Source organism: Salvia hispanica, chromosome 3 (genome assembly GCF_023119035.1).
Source record: "Salvia hispanica cultivar TCC Black 2014 chromosome 3, UniMelb_Shisp_WGS_1.0, whole genome shotgun sequence".
Lineage (NCBI taxonomy): Eukaryota > Viridiplantae > Streptophyta > Magnoliopsida > Lamiales > Lamiaceae > Salvia > Salvia hispanica.
Window position 1 is genome coordinate 8651347 of NC_062967.1, and position 21043 is coordinate 8672389.

Consider the following 21043-nt stretch of genomic DNA (forward strand, 5'->3'; position numbering starts at 1 on the left):
AATGTGCGTCTTAACATCCACTAGCACTGCTTTAACTATCCTTTTTTTTATCTCTCTTACTTTATTCACTAACACTGTTTTAACTACTCTTTTTTCATCTCTCTTACTTTATCAATTGTACATTAATTCTTGCACAGTCTATTTTTATGGGAGGGGGAATATTATAATTTTGGTCATCTATTTTATGGGAAAGAGCGAGTATTGTAATTTTCTTCGATCAAATCCCCTCGAATCTTCAATTTTGGAGTATGTCAAACAATTTTCATTCTAAACTTGGTGTCACAATCAGAAGAAAAAATAGTAAAGGAGAAGAAACAAATCTCACATATGATGGCGGGTAATCAGGCGTTGGTAATCATGTAGTAATGGGGCAATCTCCTTCAACGTTATGGATTCTGGAGCAGATCTCACCCAGTGGTCTCGGAGTGCTTGCACAGCCTTTTACCAAGATAGAGTTGGGAAATAAGGTAAGAACTCTGGAATGCTAAAGTCTACTAAGACAAATGTGATGTTATAAAAAAAACCTGCATATTACTGACAGCATCTTTACCGCCAACTCTTAACGCTTGTTGGATTAGTTCTTTGTCTTCCATTTCATCGACAATCTGCACAGAAGTTGAAAGTAAACCCGATATTTGTAATCGTTTCTGCAGCTCTGTAATTGCATCTCCTTCTCTTTGGCTTTCCTGCAAAAGAAACTTGGTTATATTAGTTCTCCTACACAATCATGAATATACTCAATAGGTTCTACCACTATACAGTTGGGTAAGCGATCTGTAGAATATCCTGAACGTTAATGCAGCATATATGACTCATTTAAAAATATTTGTACTGCCTCTCACGTTATTGATGCATTTAGCTAGAATGTATGTCAACTCGAACACGATAATCAACTTGGAATTCTTCAAAGAAGACATGCATGCTCACACGGCTCATCACAGTAAAAAGAGAGGAAAATCATCTTCATATTCACACCTTTTCTTCCATGGTTGTATCTCTTTCTGGAACAACTTCAGAAGAAGATATTCCAGACCTCTTTGCAATAGGATCATCTGTGATGAAGAAAATTCCAAACAACGCTATCAAACACCAAAGATGTTAATTTACGAGAACTTTCTATAAATGGAAAGGAAGTAATACCTTCAGGTACAAGCCACCATAGATCACCATAAGTTGATTTTCCATCAAAGCCACCAAACAAGAGGTACCGAGAACCAACACAGTTCATCGAATGATATGCTCGAGCAGCCGGGGGTTCATTGATAATATGCAAGCGTTTCCATTGCACCGACACTAAATGACATGAAAGTAGTATGTTGTCAAAACTCAAACTCGTGGGAAAATGCAAAACATTCATGGAAGATCAATTGTGTGCCGACAATGAATAAACCAACTGATTTGTGGAATCTGAGACAAATGATTACATTACTGAGAGATAATATTGAGGCGAGGCTAACGGCATTACAAAATCAAAGTATGATCAATGCAAGAAATTGGAAAGATGGCCAGCAGCAAAATCCCTAGGTGAAGGCAAGTCGCCAAACGTGGTCAGTTGTGACCACTGCCAAATATCTGACCAACAAGAATCAATTAAGAATCACCATGCCAGGTTTCCACTATCAGCACATTATCCAAAGAGGCAGTGAAAGAAGCTCACCGGTATCCAGAACCCAGAAATCACCTAACCTGTATATCAAATTTACATATGAGTAAGACCAATCTAAACAAGCTTAGTAATTATGCAACAGGGATGCTTCAGAACTGTAATTTACTAGATACCTATTCGCACCAGACCTCCCACCAAATATGAACATGTGACAATCTATTGAGACAGCAACATGAAAAGCACGTGGACTTGGCCCCGTATTCCCATCAGAACCACTGCCCATGAACTCTGGTTGAAACCACATATTGTTGTCTGTAACAGGGCAAATACATATCTTAAGACAAGATAATGTCTGTCGTAAACCACACAAGATTTCAGATATAATTCATCCAATTGAAGAACGGCGAATGATAAGATGCTCTCGATTTTGTGTTCCCGTGTCCTGGATATCAATTTGAGCTCAAAATGACAACAATTCCATATAAAAAGTCTCATCTATGTATCAATGCCTGATTCCAAAATGTCGAATACAGAAATACTCAATTTCATTCCCACATTAGTCTCTGTTCAACACACTCAATATTAAATTAGTGTCACCCTCAATCTATAACAGCATAAAAGCATCTCAACTTTAAAAATTCCATCAAAATTTCTTCTAATCAACATTCACAGCAGGAGTTAACATTTGATCATGCACTCAAGAGAAGATTACAGGACAAAAATAAAAGTAATCACAATTGGCAGTTGCAAAACATGATTCATGTATGGAGCAAATAGAATAAAGAAAAATCACCAATGTCGTAAACTGTGACGTCATTTAGGAATTTCTTGTCTACAAGGCCACCGAAGAATACAATCATCGACTTCCCGATGTTCACAGCTGTGTGCCCACTGCATTTCCAGGAGACACGCAAATGAGTAATCAAATGGAACAAGATTCAATTTTTATGTGATCGGGAAATGTCTAGTTAGAGAGAGAGAGAGATGTATTTGCCTTCGAGGTTGGGGAAGTGGGCCAGTGAAATCAGAATCCGAAGCTCGAACCCAGCAATGAGGCTTCATCTATCTCTCCTACGATGGTTTCAGACTCTGCTATATGATTCACATGTTTTTTAAGAAGATATAAACAATAATTAGAGTGATCATTAATAAGAGTATAAGAAATGTAGGTTAAATGAGTCATTGCTTTTACTCAAATTTTGTTCACAACGTTATTTTAATTTTTTTTTACTTTTGGGGTATTATGATTTTAATTTTTAACGATCAACAAAATAGATCAAAATTTATTAAAAGAAAATTCATGAATTTTTGTCAAAATTCTAGTTCGTACCTCAATTTTTAAAATTAGCATATATATCATAAAGTTTACATATTTTTTTCAATTTTCTAATGACGAAATATTCTGATTTTTTTTGTAATATACCGTTGATTTGATTCCCACGTGTTTTAAATTAATGACATGATTGGATTATTTGTTAAATAAGTATATTAGAAAAAATGTAAAATTCACTTGTGATCATTACCTTGTAAAATTTCTACAAGTCACATTAAAAATAATTTCACCCAAATTAGATTTGTAGAATCTAAGAAAAATGTTAAATTAATGGTTTTATGACTCATTTTAAAATTGCAGGATGACTAGAATTTGATCAAAATTTCGTGATATTTTAGACAACTTACCCTCATCTATATCATTGCAATGGGTCGCGTTAAAATAAAACCAACCTTATAATCCAGAACCCAGAACTATCTCAATATTATGTATTAAAATTATCAACACAAAGACAAAACTTTCTCAATAGATTTGTGTTGATAAAATTATATCTTTGTGTTGAGATTTAAATTTACATGTTATGTTGATAAAGTTATATCTATATATTGAGAAATTTCCAACATAATGTTGAAGTTCTGGGTTCTGAATTGAGAATTAGTTAGCATTTGATTACTCCCATCATTGCAATAAAGTAAAGATCTGATCAATGCACAAATTTGGCTCATATAACAATCCAAGAAAATGGCTTACAACTCAAACAGAAAAGGTTAAAAAACAAGTGTTGCATCAAAAAAATGAGAAATATGGGAAACAAACTGATCTAACCAAGCAAGCATAACATATACAACTTTCAACTCATGAACCAAAAAAGGGTAAAAAAAAACAAGAACTGTAATTGTTTTATCATCAATAAACTGTAAGGGAAACAAACTGTGTTGAAAAAAATCTGTTCTTTACACCTGTAGATACTTGTGTGCAGCAAATCTTGAAGTTGAATCCTTGCATTATATACCTAATCCCTTCACCTCCTTTGGAAGTTGAAGAACTTAATCCCGTAGGCGAAAACGAGACAGAAGAGGATCGCCCAGGCAACATGTGCAGCAGCAACTGCACCTAGGAAGTCATACTTGAATCCTAGGTAATCCTCCAGATACTGTTTCACCGGTACCAGATCATCGATCCCGGGCACCACCATGCCGTCGTTCTTGTCTCCCACCTGCGACGTGATCAGCCCGTATATCGTCCACGCCACTGGGGACGCCCAGTAGTACCACCTCCACCATATAGGAATTTGCTGAGCAGGTCTTGCTGCTTCGACCTATGTTCAGACAACAAAACTCGAATGAAATGGATGTGACAAAGAGACAGTCTGCACTTAACATACTAAACAACACTGCATAAAATCTCGTGCTGAAAAAGAAATGCTTCGCTGTTATAACGAGGAAATTCACTCACATTTCCTCCCCCTTGTTCCAGAATATGATCCCGAAAATGATGCCGATGATCGTTGTCATGAAGAATCTGATGGCATTATACTGAGGGTTCCTCCAATAAGACAAGTGCTGCTTCCAGAAGCAAGCTCTGCACTGGGTGAAGAACGGCTGCGCGTATTGGGTCGGGAAATGCAGATCTTGTGATCCCGGGGCCGGAGTGCTGAGTTCTTTGATGAGTTCTTGATTCCTCCTGTGAAGAAGATCGTGTTACAAAAAGGAGGGAAACGTGCAAGAAACTCACGCTTAAACGCGTTCTTACATACCGGTAGAGTTCGGATTTCGCGTAGATTTCAGCAAAGTCGACATTGAGTTGAGCTTCCATGGCAGGAGTGCTGACATCCAGCATCCAAGTAGCTGGATTGTAGCCTTCTTTGATCTCAGGCACCCCAGGCACAGACTACAGTAGAATAACGACGGACATTTAAAATGGAAAAATGAGACATTTAATTGCAGACGAAGCGATTATTTGATGTTGATAACAATATATAGTCTCAAATTTGGAGCATAAATTCTTACTTGAAAGTATTCCACCAACAAGCGAGAGTGATGGCCAAGAGGCCCTCCATAAATCATTTGTCCTCCTCTCTTCATCAACAACAGCTACACGACAACGATAACGACACGAGGCCGGTTCAGAACTCTAGTAAAAAGTCGAAAAAAAAAGAAAATATTTAGCTCTACCTCATCAAAGGCTTCAAAGATGTCTATGCTCGGCTGGTGGATGGTGCAGACGACAGTTCGTCCGGTATCAACCGTGTTGCGCACAGTCCGCATCACAATGGCAGCAGCTCGTGCATCGAGGCCTGATGTAGGCTCGTCCATGAAGATTATGGATGGATTGGCTACGAGCTCAACTGCTATGGTCAGTCTCTTTCTCTGCTCGGTCGACAGACCGTCCACTCCGGGAAGGCCAACCAAGGCGTTCCTCAGAGGGTTCAACTCAATCAGATCCATCACTTCCTCAACAAACATCTAACACAAAACAAAAACAGATCAAGACAGTGCTAATTCAAAGCCACAAACAGAGATGAAAAGATATTAACTTAGCATACCATGCGCGTTTCCTCGTCCACATCTGGAGAGAGACGCAGCCAGGCAGAGTACACGACAGATTCATAGACGGTAACGTGTGGGGAATGGATGTCGTTCTGCTCACAGTAACCGCTGACACGGGCAAAAGTTGATTGGTTTTTGGGATAGCCGGAGATACTGATGGTTCCTTCAATGTATCCGCCTGTTTTCCTTCCGGCCAAGACATCCATCAGTGTGGTCTTGCCCGCCCCACTGACACCGACAAGTGCTGTGAGCACGCCTGGCCTGAACGCCCCACTGACGTCTCTCAACAACTGCAGACGCGTCTCTTCAACCCCGGTCTTCTTCATTCCCTAAAGAAACAGACAACAATAGTCATTTAGAGCCTAGTGATGCATCTTTCCTCTTTGGATCATATCAGAAGGAAAGGGGGCTTACAGCAGGCATATCAACGTAGTAGTTCACATGTTCAAACGCTAGTGACAACGGGGTGAAGGGGAGCACCATTCCTTTTCTGGATCCATCTACAGCAGAGCTATTCCCAACAGATTGATTCCTTGTAGCCATCTCTTTTCCTGCAGAAGTTGTTGAGCTTCCATGAGAGGAAAGACTCTTCTTCTTATTGGCATTCTCGTCCGGGATAAGAGATTTCGAATCTCCAAAGGCTGCAAAAGAGTTTTGAGCCAATTCGTTACGACAGATGAAGACTACAGTGTGCAGAAAAGAATAGAAGCAATGCTTACGGTTGAGGTATGTCAGCGCCACGATGAAGCAGACGTTGAAGAGAATAGAGAAGGCGAAGAGAGCAATGACGCATACCCAAAACATGTAATCCTCAACAAACATGCCCCTCATCCTAAGAAGGACTTTCCCAACCGTTGGTTCATTAAACCTCGGATCCGTGTTTGGCTGAGACGAAACAAGATAGCAAGATATCAGTACAAGTAGAATTTTTGCCAAATTCTACTGAATAGAATGACAAACTTACAGTGCTCCATCTGTCATCCAGAAACTCGTTGATGGCTACAGCGTTCTGGCCGTACATCATAGGCGAAATGTAATAGCCCCAGATCATCCATGGCTCAATGTCATCTGAGAAGTAGGATATATGATGCAAATACATTTGGAGAGTACAGCTAAAAAACTCGAAAATATAACTAACCTTTCGCAATGATGAAACCACCAAGAACAAACACCATTAGCAAAGTGAAGGTTCCCAAAGTGTTTGCAACAACCTGTGTTCTTCCAAGTGCAGCAATGAATCTGAACAGCGATAAGGCCATTTGATGCAGCGCGAGAAAGGCCAGAAACTGGCGGAAGAACCTGAAACGTATCGTGTAAGAACTTATTTCCTATTGAAAGAGAGAGAGGGAATCACAAGGACATACCTATCAGGTCCAGGAGCAAATCCAATTGTGTAATAGGTAAGAATAATCCATATGAATGATTCCATAAACGAAATGGGGATTCTGAGAAGCCAAATTGGCAAAGAAAAGGCCCAAGCAGGGTAAAACAAAGCATCCCTTTGTTTGAAGAACACTGGAAGTCTAAGAACAGTAAGAGCAAGCTCAGCCGTGCCATTAAACATGACGTTGATCAAGCTGAAAAACAGTGCTCCGTAAAACTTCCCCCCATCAGCTAGCTGGCCAGACTTCATCTCCGTTCTAAAGAACACTGTGAAGGTAATTAGTGACATCACAGTTATCTGAAACGTCTTAAATGCGTACAAGAAAGCATTCCGCTTTATCAGAAGCCACTCCCTCGACAAGTTGGCCTTCAAGAGCTCCATGTTGGATATACCATACTTCTCAGTGACCAATGCAGCCGGATGGGCCTTGGTTTTATCATAAGGGACTGCAAGCTCGTCAAAGATTCTCTGCCCGATGTGGAAATTGCTGAAGCGTTCTACAAACTTAGCCACGGAGACATGCTGATAAGGTTCGTCTTTCTTGCACCAGTACTGCTCTTGATCCTTTGCTGAAGTGACTTCTTGTAGAAAGTCTGCCACTCCCTTTCTGTCCGGGCACTTGAATCCAGCACTCTCAAAGAACTCGAGGATGTTTTCGCGAGGTCCTTGGTAGACGACCTGCCCTTCTGAAAGCAGGATAATGTCATCAAAGAGCTCAAATGTCTCTGGTGCTGGCTGGAGGAGGGAAATTATCATAGTCACATCCATGACATGAACCATCTGTCTCATGTACTTGATGATTTGGAACGTCGTTGAGCTGTCAAGACCGGTTGAGATCTCGTCCATGTAGAAAACTTTCGCTGGCCCGACCAAAAACTCACCTGCATCACCCCAAAATAGCATAATTCAATACATTATTACAATGCAGTTGGAGAGGGAAATCCATAGCTCAGAACAAGTTGAAAAAACCCGATGTTTTACCAGTTGTGAGCCGTTTCTTCTGTCCACCGGATATCCCCCTTCTCATCTCGTCTCCCACCAATATATCAGCACAAATGTCCAATCCAAGAATCTGCAAATATGAAAATTTACCTCAATTCTATGCTAATACTTATAGGATTAGTTACTTTTTCTTTGCTTAGTTTCAAACAACAAGAAGCAACAAACCTTGAGAACGTAGTCTGTTACTAGACTCGATTCTTGGCCAGCAACTGCAGTGGCTTTCATGAACGCATCTATCTCAGGGTCGGGCTTGATTCCCGCCTGCTTTTCTCGCCTGGAAAGCTCTACAAGGAGGTCGTACCTGGTTCCAACTCCCAAGCAACGCCCTGAAAAGTCTAATGTCTCCCTGACAGTCATCTCACCGTGGTGCAGATCGTGCTGGCTGATGTACGAGCAAGTCCTCTGAGGAACGAACTCTGACAGCTCGTGACCACAGTAAGTGACTCTTCCTTCCACCTATCATCCAAAGGAAACACGAAAAGTGACTTTGGAGACGAAGAAAATGGCAATGTAGTAACAAGAGGAACGATCACATACCCTGAGATCTTCCTCCAGCTTCCCGGCAAGAGCCTTGAGCAATATCGTCTTCCCAGAGCCCGGAGGCCCGAGGAGCAGTGTCATCCTAATAAAATGCACAAAAGATTGAGTAAACTGAAATCCTTCTAAAAATAGTGATGAAACTTAATCTCTTTTTAACATCTATGAGTTATAGAACTTGTAGTAAACTAACCTTGAAGGTCTCACAATTCCACTAACATCATTCAGTATCTTGATAGACTTTTTTTTCGATGGAATGAGCTTGATTTTTTCGAAAATTCCCTGTGCATACATCAAAATCTCTGAATATAAGAAACATATTTATCTGGAGATTTCAGAACTATAGCTATTTTGTATACATAAAAGGAGATAGAAAACAGTAAGAATCAAGTACAATTACCTCAACCGAATTCAGTGTAGCGTTCCACAGAGTTGGAAGCGCCCTCGATCCAACATAAGCATCTCCATCAACGGACAAATGCTCATAGCGAACTTCTACTTTCGGAACATCAATTCCAACCCTACACAAACAAGAAACACAGTTTCAATATCTTAATCAAAAAATGAGAGATAAAGAGAAAGAAAGAAACGTTGCCTCACCGATCAGTCCTCTCTCTCACCCTCATAAGAAACCTCTCATTATCATCATCAACCGTTTTAAGTATACTATCCATGAGATGCTTCCTTTCTTGAACCCCCATGTTGGCGAAATCAACCTCTTCCCTCACAACCTTCCCATCTTCCATAACTTGCTTCAAAATCCCCTTCCTCGTCCGGTCATACGTCGGCAGCCTCTCAATGGCTGCCCACATAAGCTCATCCTGATCATCATACTCCCTCCCACTTCTCTGAAAAGCATCCTGCCCCGGGGCAGTGAAAACCTCCCTCACACTAGCCGAAGCCCAGCTCTTCGTACTCACAGAGGCGAAGCTGATCCGCCTGCTGGCAGATCCACGGCTCAGGGACCTCACCGCGGCAGCAGCCTTCTCTTCTCCAGCATGCGGCGACGCCATCTTAATCCAACTAAAAATCCCCCCTTTTCACTCAATTTAGACTGATTTCATCGATTCCCACATGTAATCTACACACAATTCAGCACTACATATAAGCAAATGTCACGCAGTATCCAACAAAAAAAGCTCTCTGCATCAAATATCTTAATCACTGCTTTTTCATTTTTCTACAGTATCCCCAAATGCTTGAGATTTCAGCAAAGCCAAGTTGGAATAACTATTATGATAATCATAAAGCAAAAACAGCCAAGTTGGAATAACTATTATGATAATCATAAAGCAAAAACAGCCATGTTTTCTTTCAATAAAGCTAATACACAACATAAATATCACCAAACACAACCATGAAAGAGCAAAGCAGCAGATAATACTAGTTTAATCCAACCCATATGCTAATAAAAATCCAATCTTGGTACATATCATCATGAATAAGCTAAAAGAAACTTACAGAGAGAGAGAGGGAAGAGTTGCAGAGCTAATAACTTGTCCACTATAAAAAGGGACCTCTACTTTAGTTGTAAGCTTCCTTTTTTCCACACAGCAATGCTCTCACTGTGTGTACACTGAGAAGAAGATTTTGGCAGTAGCTGAAGTTGGAATTTTAATCTATATTTTTCGTTGTTGATATTTTGTGGGACAATGCAAGCTTAATGTGACATCAAGATTCGATTCAAAGATGGAGCATTATATACAGTAGAATAATCTAAAGTCTAGACATGTGAATTTAACCATAATTCATCAAAGTCCGCTCTTTTAATTTGAAAACAAAATGAAGTTTATCCAGTTGTGGTAGGGTCAAGGGAGGACTTCTAACTTTATATGTCTAGCCTTCTAGAAGATTGCGATAATAATTGGAAAAAATACTACTAGCTCATTCAAATTTACGACTTTTACTTCAACTTGTAACGAATCAATTCTTTTTAATTTTTTAATTTAGTGATTACTCTTTGGATTTTACTTTCTATTTAAAATTTAGAGCGACGCATTTTTTTATTTGACACACGGAAATAGAGACGATATACTATATTCCAATTTATTTAATTTGTATTGGCAGTTATATCATGAAATAAAGTGTTAAAGGATGAAAGAAAAATAAATTGTACTACACGAAAATATTAATAGAAACAATTGAATAAAGCAATATAAGTTTGAACGATGATAATTAAATTGAAAGTTGAAATTAATAAAATTTACTAATTGCTAAATATTAATGGATTTTTTTAGACTTTGTCTTAATAAATTGAATGCTTTTTTAAAATTAAGTGGAGAAGAAAACAATTTAAGAGAGTACATTTTGTCAAACTAGTACAACTATGTCTCCAATCACCATCAACGTAACGATTTTTACTATTGTGGCGGCTAAATTAGTGTAGGGCACAATGTATCCACACTACAACGATTTTTAAAAAAAAGGGCCAATAGTCGAAAAAATACGTCAACTATACCAAAAAAAAATAATAAAAATATCAGATTTTAGTAACTAATTTTTAATATAGTGGGAAATACATGAATTTTTAGTATATAACAAATGTTCACGATCAAATCGTCAGATAAAATTGTACTATGTGGTATGTCAGAGTGATAATCTCAAATGACGCAACGATAACATGACAAAATTAATGTTGAAATAACAAGTCAGTATAATGGATTGACGCTATTTTAATGATTAAATTTGAATTTATTTATATAATTTGTGATGAATGATGATGTTTTGATGTAGTTAGACAATACAACATATCATCTAAAAGACTCAAACTAAAATAGTGTTGTTCATGGAGATATTTTGGTAGGCCATCTTAGATTCAATTTAAATGCAAATTTAATTTTATAATTGGCCAAATACTCTAAATATAGCATGTGGTGAGACGTCCAATAATGCGAACTAGAGTAGAAGAACATTCGTCGATAGCTTCCAAATAGTGGGTGCAATTTACAGCCAATCATAATACTAAAATATTACTCGTGAACTACCTAAGTAATTTTAAATACATTTCAATGGGGTCCATATGTATGTGCCAGCTTTCAAATTCACATTTCTAATCAATATAGAATAATATAGTGTGGTTTTGTTTGGTATTCTTTATTATCATTTTTTTGTGTGTGTAAACCTAGATCGATATAACCCATTATGGAAAAGTGGTATATTTCTTAGTAGTATTTAAATTTAAATTCACATTAAAGTAGACAATATTTGGTCCGTGAGCATATATGGGTCTTTAATTTTCTGGATACTTCTGGTGTTAGTGTTAGGTCACTGATTTATATAATTATTTATTTATTATAGATTTAACCATGTATTAAAAAAACATCAAAAAGCTTACTTTTATATGTTAGCTAGATATTAAAATTTTATTTTGTTCTAATATCACCAAAAATAATCTTCTAATAATATGAAATTCATAACCAAATTATAAAATTCCCGAACACAATGAATGAAATCGAATACTATTTACCAAGATTTTTTGAAATTCGAACATCAGATTAAATTCAATGCAATAATCAAGTCATGTTTTTTTCAAGTAAAGCAAATTATTTATGGGCCTGTTTGGGCCCTAGCTAGCCGGCGTAACGACCTAACGCAACTTAACTTCCAGCCCAATTATCTTCAAATTATTTAATTTCTTCACTTTTGTAATACTCACGACTACCTATATATCTTCATTTAATCTTACTATCTCTATTAGTAAAAAAAATATGGATATCCACGTGGACCGCACGAGCAACGTGGAAGTGTAATGGATAGTTCGGATTTGGTATCACTTGCAATAAATTCAATCTCAAGAAAGTTGTTGATATAATAAGTTCTGATACTGCATCTAGTGCAATTTATAGCGTCGAACGCTGGTACTTTTCAAGAAATATGATGCTCGTGCGATGAATTCAACTCCATGAAGCGGCTAGGGAACGACGACATCGGCACCATGTACCATGTGGAGCTGAAGGGCTAAAGAGGGTGCTATTTTGCGGCTGAGGTGGTGGATAAAGAGGATTGGCTATTTTTGTCCTGGTGGCGACCTTCACGTAACCTGGCAACGGAAGCCGACGAAAATGTTAGACGAAGATATCATTCCGTTAGTACTTCTTGCTACTTTATATACTATTGGTTTGAATTGAATTTTCTAAGTGAAATGTTGTTATTAATTATGTTAAAGATTGAAATCATTCTTACATTATGTATCAAGAAATAGTTTAAATCTACTTAGAAGATCTTGTAGTAGGTCTTTACATTAGGATATGGTCCCATGCTGCAGACTTTGTAGAGTAAAACAAAGTGAAACATTTATTAAAGCAACACAATAATATCTTTATGTTTTTTGGTTATTTAGGTTCCATGCATTTGAATTGGCGTTTGGATGTTTTAAAACATGGAATATTTTACTGAGATTATGTACTAATTTTTTGTGATTTAAAGCCTGAAAAATATTATTTTGAGATTGGATGGTAAGTAAATTTTTATTTATTTCTTATAGGAAAATTTTATTTTTTTATGGTTAGTGACTTAGTGTATTGTGCTTTCAATTACTTATTGCTAATTCTCAAAATTGTGTACAGTAAAGCTGCATAATTAATTTGTTGTAAATCATATTTGTACAAAATTCACTATAATGATGCATGCAGTTTGAATAATTAATTTTATTCAATTGATATAATTAATTAAGGGACACCCCATGAAACAAAACATGCAATTCAAACATTAATAAATTTGGACAGACAATGTAATCAGGCATATTATCTTCATGGCCAAATATCTATGTTGCCTGTACACAATCCAGACAAATTAATTAGAACAAAGGAAAACGAAAATTTAAACTAATAAAGGATATTATTAATTATAATCTAACTTTAATTTAATATTTACGTCATGTGCATCATACACAAATCAAACAAAATAATGCATAATTTATTTAAATATAAATTAATTTAAATTACACTTGCTTTGTGGATGGTTAATTGATCATAGAGCTCTCATATTCATCTTTTCACAATGTTTAAATTTGTTAATTTTTTTGAAAAATTGGAAATATTTCAGATCTAAAGGAAGAAAACGGTACGGACCCCAAAAAACTTCGTACGAAATCACTACGACGTATACATTGTCTCATTAAAATTATAGTACACGTAAGCATCAGGAAAATTTATTAAAAATTGCAAAAAAAAAATTAAAAAAATAAAACTTAGTGATTTTAATTATAGTTTAAAATTTCATGGTAGTACTTGATTAGTAGAATTTGACAAAACTCTGTGCATTATGACAACTATCCCTAATTTTATTTACCTAAAATAAATTGGATATTTAAAACATACCTTGTGTAGGAATCATAAATCTTGCCGCAAAATCTGAAAAAAAATTTCATCAGAATTTAGCGAAGCGAAAAAAGTGAGTGCAAAATCACATCAATTCTTCTCTCAGATTCATGCATGTCTCTATATTTGTGTATATATGTATGCACATGCACTGATTGTTTTTTCACCTAAATATGTGTGTTTGTGCGCGGTTTTTCTTCCTAGAAGTATGGATTTCAAGGGCATGGAAACAGAAGCACTCGACAAATTGCTGATTGATAGCATTCATGAACTCGAAAAACAAGTAAATTTGTTTTTTTTTGTAAATCTACTTAATTTAGTTCCATCTTTTTGTTTGTGTTTTGTTTGGAATTGAAGGCTGATTGAATTGAATTGCTGCGTTGAGTTTTCAATCTCAAGGGTTTGAGTAATTGAAATTGACAAATAATAATACTAAATAAATTTATGTAAGAGGAATTTTTTGCCTTTTTTGTTAAAACACGTCATAGATTTGTTTAGTTAGTTCTCTGTCATGTTCTAGATACAATAGATGTGTAAGATTTAAAGATTTTTTTTTTCTGTTTTTGTTCTTCTATAATCTGATCATGACTTATTTATTCGTAGAAATTTGTCGATCACCATTTTCGAGAATGCCATTCGTTGAAAGAGGACAACGGTGTGTCGTTTTTCTTGGACCTGATTCTCATTTTTCTCAGTGATGTTGAATCAGCAGTGAATGAGATGGAAAAGGCAATGTATGTTCTCCCTAAGACATATATTGTTTGTTTTGATTTTAGTTTGTGTTTTTTGGTATGAAATTCTGTTTTCCTTGCTTGTAATTAGGTCTCAAGAAGTTGTGGACTTCAATCAAATCTATTCATATTATATCAAGCTTAAAGGAAGCTCTGCGTGGTATGAAGCGTATCTTTCTTTGAACGTACAATGAGATTACGAAATATGTTTGAGAGAACTACTAGCTACTTCTAAAGATTCTAGCTATTGAAGCTGATGTTGTTTTCTTTGCAGCATTGGTGCTTGTCGAATTACAGCTACGTGTTCCAGTTTACGTTATGCTATTGATAACAAATCCAAAGAAGGGTAAGATGGTTTTGACACATATATGGTTAGGTGTTGTTATGCATATAAATGAAGTTCAGTTCATTAATGATCTGCTTAAGGATCTCTGATTTTCGACATTTTAGGTCCCTTTTCACCGTTTTCAAACACAATTTGTTCCTCAATTATTTCATCAAGCATTGTTTCTCATGATTTCAGTTTAACAGATGTGTGCAGGCAATAAGTCTTATGAAAGATGAATACAACAGTTTGAATGACCAGTTGAGCAATATCGTCAAGGTGTTATTAATCAAAATTTTGTGGTTGTTTATTGTGTGATAGTGATGTTTATATGATCAAGTGATGAACTTTCCATGTCATATCCTTTACAGATTGAGCAAGAACTTGTTTCCAGAGCTACAGGACAGGAGCAACGTGACTGAGTGGATGGATGCAGAAACATATAAATACAGCACAAGCAAAATTATCCCTTCTGACTTTTTTAATTTTTTCTCTCTTTTTAGCCTCTTAAGTGGAGTAGTATATATAATCTTGAAATCATTATAGCAAATGAAACAACTTATTGATCCATTTTGATTGTAACAACAAAAAACTCATTGGAATCTATTTCTATAGATTGAACGCATTTTCTGGTATTATAGTGAAGAAGATGGCTATGAACTGTGTATGTAGAGTCACTTGTTTCATTTGGTTTAGATTGATATGTAATAAGACTTTAAAAATCGTTGGCGAGTTTAAAAGGCTGCGATCTGTGTGGTTGGTTGTGTTTGTTAGTAAATGATATTTTACCATTCATTGGTTTTGATGTTATTTTAATATCTTTACCTTTTTTTTCCATGTTGTGATGTTTGAAGATTGTATAATAGGAGTACTATAACTAGAAAAATATTTTGTTCTCTTTGTATTCCACCTCCCTTTTTATGCAGTGAATTGTAGCAAATTAATGAACATTTTAGAAAAATGTTGTGTGTTTAGAGAAACTACACGAGGATACCAATGAATATTTTAGGAAAATGGTGTGTGTTTAGAGAAACTACACTCAGCTGTGGTATTTTTAAGTACGATTCAAATGGTTGTCTTTGTCATTTTTTTTGGGGTTGAGCACCGATTTAACTTTATTTGGGCATTTAAGTTTTTAAACGTGCAAAGCCATTTATTCGAAAGCATTCGGTTGCTTAAGATTAAGTTGTATTCAAATTATTCGAGATTGAGTTGACCCGCGTAAACCATTTGTCGTATGGGAAAGACCAAGATTCTTAAGTAAAGAATTGTTGTTATGACATTGTTTCGAGCTTAAGTGACAAGCTGAAAAAATTCAATCTTGTCTAAATTATTAAATCAAATTAAATCAAATATGGTATAACTATAAACTCAACCAATATAGACCATCTTCTTAAGTAGTGATAAATTATTTGATGCTGAGGGCTTTTTTTGTTGTATACGTCTATACGACATTTGCTTATATGTAGTGTTGAATTGTGGGTCCTATTTTTATGTAAAGTTGTTTAAATTCAGTTCCTATTTTGGTGGAAAGTTGTTGAGATTCCTATTTTTATGTAATTCAATTTAGTAGTCTATAAATATTTACATTTTCTAGTAATAAAAGTGTCTGAATTGTGTGTCCTATTTTTACGTAAAGTTGTTTAAATTCAGTTCCTATTTTGGTGGAAAGTTGTTTAGATTCCTATTTTTATGTAATTCAATTTAGTAGTCTATAAATATTTACATTTTCAGTAATAAAAGTGTCAAGTTAATATGGCATCGCTGCGCGCTTGTGAAGAGAAGGGTGCTACTTTGGTGAGGTCCCTGAGCCTTGGATCTTCCAGCAGGCGGATCAGGTTCGCCTCTATGAGCTCGAATAGCTGGGCTTCGGCTAGTGCGAGGGAGGTTTTACTACCCCGGAGCAGGATGTCTTCCAGAGAATTGGGAGGGAGTATGATGATCAGGATGAGCTTATGTGGGCAGCCATTGGTGGGAGACGAGATGAAAAGGGGATACCGGTGGACAGGAGAAACGACTCACAACTGGTAAAACATCGGGTTCTTCTTCTTGTTTTAGAGCTATGGATTTCCCTCTATATTGAATTATGTTATTTTGGGGTGATGTAGGTGAGTTTTTGGTCGGGAGCGAAAGTTTTCTACATGGACGAGATCTCAACCGGTCTTGATAGCTCAACAACGTTCCAAATTATCAAGTACATGAAACACATGGTTCATGTCATGGATGTGACTATGATAATTTCCCTCCTTCAGCCTGCACCAGAGACATTTGAGCTCTTTGATGACATAATCCTGCTTTGATGACATTAGCCTGCTTCCAACGCTCTCAAAGAACTCGAGGATGTTCTCGCGATGGCCTTGGTAGACGACCTGCCCTTCTGAAAGCAGGATAATGTCATCAAAGAGCTCAAATGTCTAGTTGGAGGAGGGAAATTATCATAGTCACATCCATGACATGAACCATCTGTCTCATGTACTTGATAATTTGGAACGTCGTTGAGTTGTCAAGACCGGTTGAGATCTCGTCCATGTAGAAAACTTTCGCTGGCCCGACCAAAAACTCACCTACATCACCCCAAAATAACATAATTCAATATAGAGGGAAATCCATAGCTCTAAACAAGAAGAAGAACCCCGATGTTTTACCAGTTGTGAGTCGTTTCTCCTGTCCACCGGATATCCCCCTTTACATCTCGTCTCCCACCAATGGCTGCCCACATAAGTTCATCCTGATCATCATACTCCCTCCCAATTCTCTGGAAGGCATCCTGCTTTGGGGCAGTAAAAACCTCCCTCGCACTAGCCGAAGCCCAGCTATTCGAGCTCACAGAGGCGAACTTGATCCGCCTGCTGGAAGATCCAAGGCTTAGGGACCTCACCAAAGCAGCACCCTTCTCTTCACCGGCACCCGGCGACGCCATCTTAACTTGACACTTTTATTGCTGAAAAATGTAAATGATTATAGACTACTAAATTGAATTACATAAAAATAGGAATCTAAACAACTTTCCATAAAAATAGGAATTAAATCTAAACAACTTTACATAAAAATAGGACACACAATTCAGCACTACATATAAGCAAATGTCGTATACAACAAAAAAAGCCCTCAACACAAATATCTTATCGCTGCCTTTTCATTTAATCATAATGCAAAAACAACCAAGTTGGAATATAACTATTATGATATTCATAAAGCAAAAGCAAAAAGGAAAGTGAGACAACTTTTATGTAATGAATGGAGTACTACTATTGTTTTTATTTTTTTGTGTATTAATTGATTCTCATTAGTTTGATTCCCCGGATATAGCTAGCCGAAACACTTCTCTCGACCCGGACCATCTCCAGGACCGTATCCTCATTCCCATGCACCACTTCAAACTCACCCCACTTGTTCCACACCTCACGATCAAATCTCGGATCAGCAAACTGCGACGCATGCTTGTACAATGCACGACCACGATCAATCTCCCCGAGACTCTCCTCAAGTCGCGCGTATCTCAAACACATGACCTTCACATCCTCGTCCGCAAGCTCTGATCCGTTGATGGCTTGCTCGAAGATCACCCTAGTCTTTGTTATGCCATACATTTGAGCTGCCTTGATAATATATGTTGTGTACATTCCCAATTTCTCATTAGGTGGGACAGCTTTTGTGGCCTTGTCATACACCGCCATTATTCTATATGCAAGACCATAGTCTTCCTCCATCTTTGCATATTCAAGATACAGAGGCTTCACTAATTCTGCAGGAGCATCTACAATAGCCCGCTCGAATATATCTCGACCTCGTTCCATCTTAATTCCTCTATATTTCTCACCAAATTTGGATAGATATGCAACAAATTTGGAAATATAGGTCACCCAAATATCCTTCACATCTGGGTACTTGAAGATTGTCACACCTCTCTCATAAACTTTAAATGACTCTTCAATGTAGTTGTGTTCCTGGACAATGAATGAAACAATTAATAGAGTTAGTTATATATGTACTAGACAAATACTCCTACTACTATAATTAGTAATTACTAAGTACTACTTACTTGAAGAAGCTCTGCATAATTTATGATGATTTGTGGAGTAGCTAGCCTTAGATCGATTATTCTATCGTAGACTGCACGAGTCGACTCCAAGGTCCCTAAGTTTTCCTCCAAATCAACATAAAATGTCCAAACCTTGAGGCATTTGTAAAGCTTCATTTGCACTGGTTCGTTTCCTTTATCCGTCACTATATGTACAAAAAGGAAGCGCAATTAGCATTAAAAAATTTAGTTATTGTATAACTAAATTAACATGGATGATGAGAAAAAATTGTACCTCTCCACTTGATGTGGGCAGATGGTTCGTAAGTAGCACGTTTCATGAGGTTGTGTGCGGTTTTGAATTTTTTGTGTCTGAGCTCCATCTCCGCCCATTCACACCAAACGTTAGCAAGATGATCAACAGCACTGTAATCAACCTGCACAGCCTTATCAAAGATGGCGCGGGCATTGGAGACATCTCCATGAGTCTCATACAGTTTAGCAAATGCAACCCACAGAGTGTGGGGTTTCCCCACAGCTTTGAAGGGGTCAACTGTCCTCACAGCTTCTGCGTAAGTCAAAATCTGTTTCGTCGGATTCCCTTGGAAAATCCTCACTCTCTTATGCCACGCTCTCACATTGTGAGGGTTCTGCCTCAGTTGAACATTGTTAACTAACTCCGAGCTCCTGTGAATCAGATGTCCATATCTCTCCAGCAGCATATCCACATCATTTTCATCCTTGAACCAAAACCCTTGTTCATCATCATCATCATCCATATTTTTCAATTTGATAGACAACAAAGTCTCCTCAAACTGCGAATACGCATCAAACACGACGCTGAAATCCCTCACCGTGTTTACTGCCACCATCCCTTCCTCAAACACATCTCTTGCCTTTTCAAGAAGGCCTCTTTTAATGTAATAGTCAGCCAAATAAATCCATAGATTCCCAACTTCATCTCTGAATTTCCGAATCCCTCCTCTGATGACAGCATCACCATCCAATCCGGTTATCTCATCCGAGTGGCGAACCAGCAAATCACACAAGTCCAACCACATCACATGCCCCGTCTTCCCTTTTGTTGATCATCACCATTCAACACCTCGGCCAGCCTCTCCGCAGCCTCCTTCCACAGCTCCGAATCGATCAAGAAGTCGATGTAATCCTCGGTGAAACTCGGGTCATACTTCAAGAACCTATCATACACCGCGAGAGAAGTCTTCAACGGGACCAGCTCCTGCGCGCGCAATGCACGGTCGAAGGTGCGGCGCGTGCGAGTGATCAACTTCTGACTGCAAGAAGATGATCCATCTTGTGCATCGTGACGAGGGCTCGCTCGAAGGTGTTGTTGAGCGTCGCATACCGCGAGTGGGTGATCGGTAAATCCCTCGCAATGGCGAGGCACTCACGGAGATAGGCGTGCCACAGCTTGTAGCTTCCGGGCAAGGCTCTCAGAGCTCGCTCGTAAATGATGGCACGGTGGCACGGCATTGAGATAACGGCACCACCATTTCAAGCTGTAAGGGTTTCGGAGTACCTCTTCTTCGTAGAGGTAGTCCTCTTCCAAGGGATACAGTTCTTTGCAAATCGGCATCAAACTGCTTTACGGGATTTTCACAATAACTGTCACTCTTATTGTCACCGGGTATAATACTAATGTTTAAAATCTTGGACCAGGCATAATACTATGGTTGAAATAGATTACAGTTATATAGCCTATATAAAATTATGGTAGTAGTGGTAGTACTATTATTCGTTATATAAGTAGGAAAGTAATAGTACCAATATTATTCGTTACGAGTAGTGATCTAGGGAAACCACTACTTAAATGAATAACTAGAGAACACGAATTTAGTTCATTATAAGAGTGATTTAGTTCATTACTTTACGGAGTAAATACTTCGCCATAATGGTGTTTTGGTTCAGTCGTTGTTTTCAAATTCAAATTGTGAACTAAAACACCCATATAGTGAACTACATCGTTTTGATCTAATGACTGAGATTTGTTCTCTACTTATGCACTTAATTATACTTTGATCATCTTCCTCACGCAATATTATTTTTAAGTAATAGTAATATTTTCGTTTATGGCAATTTCACAATTTATTATACTTAATTCGCGCATATAATCATTATATTAACACTATATTTTTTTATTATCAGTAAATCCAATTTTTCCACACGTAATTACATCATCACAAGGTAAGTTTGGATATTACCAATCTTTATGTGGATATAATATTATTTCCTAAATTCTTATTATTAATAATCTTATATTGTTTTATTCACAAAAG

The 21043-nt window shown here is 37.4% G+C and overlaps 2 protein-coding genes and 2 pseudogenes across 2 annotated transcripts; 1 reads left to right on the forward strand and 3 right to left on the reverse strand.

Annotated features, from left to right (window-relative positions):
• Positions 1-296: 296 nt before the first annotated feature.
• On the reverse strand, positions 297-2711 carry LOC125209193 (protein GLUTELIN PRECURSOR ACCUMULATION 3-like). Its single transcript, XM_048108802.1, has 9 exons — positions 2601-2711; positions 2400-2497; positions 1780-1918; positions 1658-1686; positions 1507-1572; positions 1141-1293; positions 976-1052; positions 540-686; positions 297-438 (listed from the first exon to the last, which is right to left on the reverse strand). The coding sequence occupies exons 1-9, from the start codon at positions 2666-2668 to the stop codon at positions 322-324; spliced, it is 894 nt and encodes a 297-aa protein (XP_047964759.1). The 5' UTR covers positions 2669-2711; the 3' UTR covers positions 297-321.
• Positions 2712-3586: 875 nt separating this feature from the next.
• On the reverse strand, positions 3587-9983 carry LOC125211323 (annotated as a pseudogene).
• A 3894-nt stretch (positions 9984-13877) lies between these two features.
• Positions 13878-15280, forward strand: LOC125211322 (histidine-containing phosphotransfer protein 2-like). Its single transcript, XM_048111056.1, has 6 exons — positions 13878-13952; positions 14273-14403; positions 14492-14560; positions 14675-14746; positions 14932-15004; positions 15097-15280. The coding sequence occupies exons 1-6, from the start codon at positions 13878-13880 to the stop codon at positions 15145-15147; spliced, it is 471 nt and encodes a 156-aa protein (XP_047967013.1). The 3' UTR covers positions 15148-15280.
• A 2717-nt stretch (positions 15281-17997) lies between these two features.
• LOC125209194 lies at positions 17998-20343 on the reverse strand (annotated as a pseudogene).
• Positions 20344-21043: the final 700 nt, after the last annotated feature.